We start from the raw sequence: 6,767 nt of genomic DNA on the forward strand, positions 1-6,767 counted from the left end.
TATATATGAAATTATATATAAATTATGACTATTATGTAAAATTATAAATTCTAGATTATATAACATATACAGATGTAAAATATCTGTAGTAACTTATTGCTTATGTTTTTACATATGTTTGCTTTATATACATATGTGAAACACACACACATATATATATATATATTTGCTTAGTTACTATTGCAGGGAACTGATTTCAACTTTATTTCTGAAGAAGGAGAAAGGGCACAAGGAAGAGTTTCATTACCCACCTAGATAAAGAGAGGTCCAAACTGCTCAAAGAGTAACAGAAAATAACAAAACCTTTCAGAACGTGGGGTGGGTTTTTTTTCTTTCGCAATCCGGGATCTTACAAATTAAACACGGTTAAAAAAAGCAACCACAGAACAAACCCAACCGAAAAATAAAAAACCCCAACAGCAACAAACCCCAAACAACCAGAAAAAAAAACCCCAATCAGGCCTGGAAATCAAATTCATGTTGTGCAACGTGATATTCTATTTACTTCTCAGAGGATTGTTTAAAAAAATAAAGCCTCAGTATTTCTGTCGTTCTTTTTTTTCCCTCCCCTTCTCTGTTTTTGCTATTAAATGTCACTGCTGCCCTTTGCTCTTTGAGCAGCAGTTGGACAGTTGGAGCAGCATTTTCATGCGTTAAACTCTCCCAGTAAATGGCTTGTAACAACATGTGAGGATGGGTCAGTCCTAAAGGTGCTTTTCTGTTTGGTTCTTGTGGACACCTTGTCCCACCAAAGGAAATGGTGCTGCTCTTGGACAGAACCAATACTGAATTTTTTTGGCCAGAGAATATTGATAATTTAAAAAGAAAGCCTGTTAAATGGTATGGAACAGTAAATGCCTCGAGTCAGGGAGATCTGCTCAGCCCAGGCTGCTTCAGAGCCAGGGAAGAGGGAGGAACAATTTCATATCCCAGCAGAAATGTTGGTGCTTAGACTCTGCTCATTTCCATGAAGCCAGGCCATGTTTGGGTGGTTAGGGGAGTAGCTCAGCCTTGAAGATCATATAATACTTCAAAACAGGCCCAAGAAGGACCAGAAGCTGTTTGTGCCATTGTTTGAGAGCAGATTACTCTGCACATGGACTCAAGGCACATGTTTGGGTCACCCCTGAGGGCTCCAGCAGAGCACAGTGTTTGCTCAGCTAATCCTTTGTCCCATCTTTATTTGTTACTTTGGAGAAAATACACCTTGAGGGTTGAAGAAAACACTCCTTGAGGGTTGAGGAAAATATTCCTTGAGGGTTGAGGCAGGACAGCAGGAAGAAACAGAGCTGCCCTGCTCCTGAGCCATGTTCTTCCCAAGAACGCGCAGAGGATGTTGTTTTGTCCCCAGTCCCTTGATGGGGAGCATGAGGAGAGATTTCACAACCATAAAACCCCACAATTAGCCCCCGGGGCTTTGGGGAAATCTAATTTCTTTTACCTTATCTCCTTATTGAGGGGAGAGGGGAGAAGGGGAGGTTGTGTTTGAAAATGAAACATATGGCTGTGTCATTTTTAAAAAGCCTTCTGAGACAAGATTGCAGAGAATTCCTTTTCTTTCTGCCTCGTGGCCAGCACTCCTGCCAGAGCCCTGGGATGAGGGGAAGTGCACTTTACCCTCCTGCTCACTGCGAAGTTTGTTGTTACAGGGAGTTCCTCCTATCCTGGGAAATGTAGGGAGAGACCCCTCCTTGCAAATAATCCCCAAGCCAAACACACTTTGTGTGAGTTCGACCCGAATCTGTCAGTGCTGCTGTGACATCCATGTGCTGATGATGGCTGGGAGCAGGAATAACACTTGTCACAGTTGTGTCTCCTCTGGGATAGTTGGAACAATCTCTCTAAGTCTTCTCTTTTCTCCTTTCTCCTCGCTTAGATCCAAGATCTCCTGCCAGGCAGGCAAAGAAGTTTGAAAAAAAGAACAGAAAATCAGTCCTGGTTTGCCCCTTGTTTCAGCCACCTCTCTTTTTGTTAACTTAATGGGTATTCTCACATCCTTATATATATTTTTTAAAAAATTTTTCCAACTTGATGAGTTTTGAGGTCACAGAAGTCTGGTCTTGGCCCCACTGACATCAATACCAACATTCCCACCTTCCCCAGAAGTTCAGCTCTGGACACTGGTGCTTTCCTTGTGAGTATTCCACCTGGGAAGACTAGTTTTTGGCTTTGCTGTCTTTTTTGGCTCGAATCAGCTGCATTTTGCCTTCCTCAGTGTTGTAGCAGTGTTTACAAGAGGTGTGTGGGATACCAAGCTCTGCCAGAGAAGCTTTTGGGAAAACTCTCTTAGGGCAGCCAAACCTCTTGGAATAATTGTTTGTGTGTTTTGGTTTGAGTTTGGTTTGTTTTGTTTTGTTTTGTTTTTTAACTTGGCTGCCAACACAAAGAACCAAGGGAAATAATTCCCAGTAAAATTTCATTTTGCTTGATTTTTCTTTTTTTTTTTTTTTTTTTTTTTCCCCACTCGTTCTTTGACAAATTAAACCCCAGAAATATTTCATTTCACCAAAGCCCTCAAGTGTTTCATTTGGGGTCATTAAGAGGAGCAAGGGAAATGAAGGGTTAGACTTCAAAGGCAGTGCCTGGGGGCAGTTCTTGTTCAGTCAGGATGGAGGAGACCCTGCTCCAGCTCTTTGCTCTGCTGGAGAGGAGCTGAACACAACTTGTCTTGCTTCCCAGGAAGGTTTCCCAGGAAGAGGCTACTCAGGGGTGAGGATAGGATTAGATGAAAAATGAGCTGGGAGAGACACAGGCTAGATGTAAAAATAAAAGTAAGCAATGCTCAAAAAAACGGTTCTTTGTTTTTGAGCTGCAATTTGGGAAGTGAAACTGGAAACCTTCTTTGTAATGTTCCTGAACTTGATAAAGCAGATAACTTGGAAGGAAAGATATGTGTGTTGGACGATTTTGTCCCGTTGAAAATTCCCATATCTGTGTTTAAATTGTTTTATTATCACAGACTTGAAGATGTAGCACCTTTACCTGCACAGCAGGAGTTGTCGAGAGCTGGGCAAACACCCTGTTGGTCAGGACACAATGTTTAAAAAGTGCCACTAAATCCATGTATTCTTGCTTGCTGTAGCTTTTGTCTCTGCCTCCAAATGAACCATAAAATGAGTAAATGCAGAGCAGGGCTGTTGTGTGGGGAGATATTTGGGAAGGAGGGTGGGCAGGCCCTGGCACAGGTTGCCCAGAGAAGCTGTGGCTGCCCCTGGATCCCTGGAAGTGTCCAAGGCCAGGTTGGATGAACTTGGAGCAAGCTGGGCTAGTGGAAGGTGTCCTTCCTGTAGCAGGGGGTGGGATGAGATGATCTTTAATGCCCTTCTAACCCGAACCAGTGTGTGATTCCACGATTTTCCAGTTTGTGGAGGTTCCTCCTTGGCCTGAAGGCCGGGCCCGGATCCCTCCTGCTGTCGGCGCCCGGCGCCTCTTGGGGTCGAACCGATGTGTTTTCATTCCAGTCTAACCCCTCCCATCCCTGTTTCGCTGCAGATCCCTGGATGGCAGGCTCCAGGTGTCCCACAGGAAAGGCCTCCCCCACGTGATTTACTGCCGGCTGTGGCGCTGGCCGGACCTGCACAGCCACCATGAGCTGCGGGCCATGGAGATGTGCGAGTACGCCTTCAACATGAAGAAGGACGAAGTCTGTGTCAACCCCTACCATTACCAAAGAGTGGAGACCCCAGGTACTGCCAGATCCATGCCCAGCCCTCCTCTCCTCCCTCCCAGCACCTGGGATTTCTAAGTGCCTTTCTAGGTCTGAAAGCCAAGGTGTATTTATTATTGATGATAATCTCTTGCTGGAGGCGGCGGAATAATTTATGAATCTGCGCCCAGGGGGGAAATATCACTTGGTGTGGATGAAATCCAGTGGCAGGTTGTGTCGTTGCCAGGCTCCTCATGTGGCGTTGTGGCGCAGAAACCGCTCCCACACGTGGTGGGAACTGTGGCGGTGTTCTGTGTGCCCCTAATTGTTGGTGCGAAATCAAGGACAAACTGACTGCGAAGAGGATCTAAGAACAGCTCCCAGCACAGCTAAACTGCCTGTTCTGGAGTCTCCTGCTGCCTCTGAGAGAGACTTTGCTGTGGAGCTGCAGCTCTTTGTGTCAGCGCAAACCTGCAGGGCCAGCCGGGCTGTTTGTGCTGATCCCACCTTGCTATTCATTTTACATAGAACATTCCTTTTCAGCCATTTCTGTAACTTCCATTAAACTGGTTTGCAAGAACAGCTGTTTCTTTGCCTGACAAGGGGCAGAGAGTCCAGGTGTGGTTCTAAGTGTCCCACCCCCAGCTGGGATGTGTTGGAAATAAAAACCACCTTGACCTGCTCTTATTTCAGAGGGAATCAAGTCCCTTCATTAGTGGCTCTGTGCTGTGGGTGTTTAAAGGTGTAACTCCAAACTGGATTCTCTCATTTTCCAGCGTTCCAGTGGCTCTGTTTTAAAGCTGTTGTGCTCTTCCCTCCCTCGCTGCAGTGTTGCCCCCGGTGCTGGTGCCCCGGCACACGGAGATTCCGGCCGAATTCCCGCCGTTAGACGATTACAGCCACTCCATCCCAGAGAACACTAACTTCCCAGCAGGTATCGAGCCCCAGAGCAACTACATTCCAGGTACCATATACCTTCCATCCAGCCAGCACAGGGAAAGGGTCCCACTGCACAGGGAATCACGGGTATTCCCAGCTGGATCACTGGGAAGCCTTTCTTTCCATCATTACTCCGAACCTGGACAAAAAGAGGTGCAAGCTGTAAATGTCCTCAAAACTCACCTCTTCCCTTCAGTTGTATATACAGAGTTTATTGTGAAATCCAAAGCTGAACATTCCCCCAGCAGGTTTAGATTTGAATGAAATCCAGCCATTTTAATTGGAGTAAAACTCCCAAAATTTCTGATGGAGTCGAGCTCTTCTATTTCTGTATCTCTTTCACAAGCAATTTACACTTTATTTGCATGGACAAACTATGCAGCTGCACTCCAGGAGAGGAAAAATATGTGGACAGAAAACTGTGTCTCGATGGCTTCAAGTTTTAGGGGCTGAAAATCCAGGTTTTTTTGTTCCCCCCCCCCTCCTCTGCTATTCACAAACATGAATATCATCCTGGTTGGGTTGGCTCCTCCCTTCAGCAGCTTGAGGAAGAAAAGTACTGAAAAAGAATTTTGTCTCCTTGTGGATAACACAGTAAATGGTTTTGGTGGTCTAAAACCCAGACTTTGCATCCAGTGGCACTGACAGTCTGACCATTCTGTGCTTTAGAGACCCCTCCTCCAGGATATCTGAGTGAGGATGGAGAAACCAGCGACCACCAGATGAATCCCAGCATGGATGCAGGTGAGTCATCTTCTGCCTTGTGCTGCAGCTTTCTGGGTCATTTCAGAGAGCCTTTAAAACTTTTAACTTGGGCAGTGAGGATCAGCTGGTGGCTTGAGGTGGTTTATCCCAGCAGGAGTGTAAATGTAGCCTGAAATCTCACGCAGAGCACAGGGCTGTGTGTTTTAGAGCTGAAAGGCACAACGTGTTCCTCCTCCTCCTCTCCAAAAATCCAGCATCAGGTTCTACCCAGCAGGAGCCTGAAACAGCAAAGACACATCCAAGGGTGACAATTTGTCTTGTGTTTTGTGTCCATGTACAGGGAGATTGTGCATTTTTCTGGCCATTTACATAAATAATGAAGAAATAGATAACATAAGATAAATTTAGGTAATTAGGAAATCTGAACTTAAATGTCCAGTTTATTTCAAAGGACCACAAGCAGATTTGGTTTGAAATGGGTTTATCATTTCAACACCAAGAAAGTTGAATGCCTGGGTTCTCTCTCATTGCCAGGAAAAGAAGTAACCAGGTTTAGAATGGTCCAAACTGAAATGATTGAGGATAAAATTCTGACAGCTGTTTGGTCAGATCTGTACAGCCTGATCCAGAGTCCCAAACCCAGTAAGATTTGTGGATAGAAAGTGTTATATTTCCAGCTGTTGGGAGTGTGTTTCGTGCCTGGCAATGCAGAACCAGGCTCTTCAGTGTCCAGCTGACTGGGTTTGTCTGGAGCTGTCAGGACGATACCTGAAATTTTCCTGGCTGCAAGTGGAAGTAAAACATCCAACTCCACGCTCAGTTTGCAAAATTAATGGGTTAAGCTTCAGTGGAGATGTAGCAAGCTGATATAAGTGATAAGTTTGGAAGCTCATGTAAGGATTAATAAACATCAGAGAAGCTGCTGGTGTCAAAAAGGAGACTGGAGTGAGAGGTGGGTTATCCCCCCAACAAGCCTGGGCAGCACTGAGGATCCTGTGTGAGTGTTTTCCCTTGTGCAGATGCCACACCAATAATTATCCTGTCTTGATTTTCAGGTTCTCCCAACTTATCACCAAACCCCATGTCTCCAGCACACAATAATCTGGGTAAGCATGTGAGCTTGGCAACTGGCTGCAATTACAGTCAAGAGAGTGACATTGTAATGATGGCATTCCTTGAGGCTGGGCACTTTTGAGGAGGTTGTGGGCACTGTTGATGTTCCTTCCCCACTAATCCTCTTGGCTGTGATAACAATGGCTCGTGGTAACTCTGCAGGAAATGAAGAAATCTGAACCCGCATCAGAGAGTTAAACAAAAAGCCCAAGAAATGTTGGCAGATAAATAGCAGAAAGAATGAGGGAAGGACTGCTGCAACCCCACACTTGTTTGGTTACGTGACTTTGCAAGAATATGGCCTTTTCTGTCCCTTTTGCTGGTGGGTTTGTGTTCTTATATTTTTAAAAGGCACGGGTTGAGG

General features: G+C 45.3%; 1 protein-coding gene across 2 annotated transcripts in view; it reads left to right on the forward strand.

Moving 5' to 3' along the window:
* The first annotated feature begins 3,495 nt into the window (after positions 1 to 3,495).
* Positions 3,496 to 6,767, forward strand: part of LOC114065087 (mothers against decapentaplegic homolog 3) — a 13,176-nt gene continuing 9,904 nt past the window's right edge. Inside the window, exons 1-4 of one of the 2 annotated variants that reach the window (XM_027898692.1) lie at positions 3,496 to 3,686; positions 4,476 to 4,610; positions 5,255 to 5,329; positions 6,346 to 6,396. In XM_027898692.1, the coding sequence (XP_027754493.1) occupies positions 3,602 to 3,686; positions 4,476 to 4,610; positions 5,255 to 5,329; positions 6,346 to 6,396 (346 nt within the window). In that variant the 5' untranslated portion in view covers positions 3,496 to 3,601. The remainder of the gene's footprint in view (positions 3,687 to 4,475; positions 4,611 to 5,254; positions 5,330 to 6,345; positions 6,397 to 6,767) is intronic. The other variant, XM_027898693.1, reaches the window with a different exon arrangement.

Source organism: Empidonax traillii, unplaced genomic scaffold (genome assembly GCF_003031625.1).
Source record: "Empidonax traillii isolate 1590-97213 ecotype Southwest subspecies unplaced genomic scaffold, ASM303162v1 scaffold616:size383281, whole genome shotgun sequence".
NCBI classification, from domain to species: Eukaryota; Metazoa; Chordata; class Aves; order Passeriformes; family Tyrannidae; genus Empidonax; species Empidonax traillii.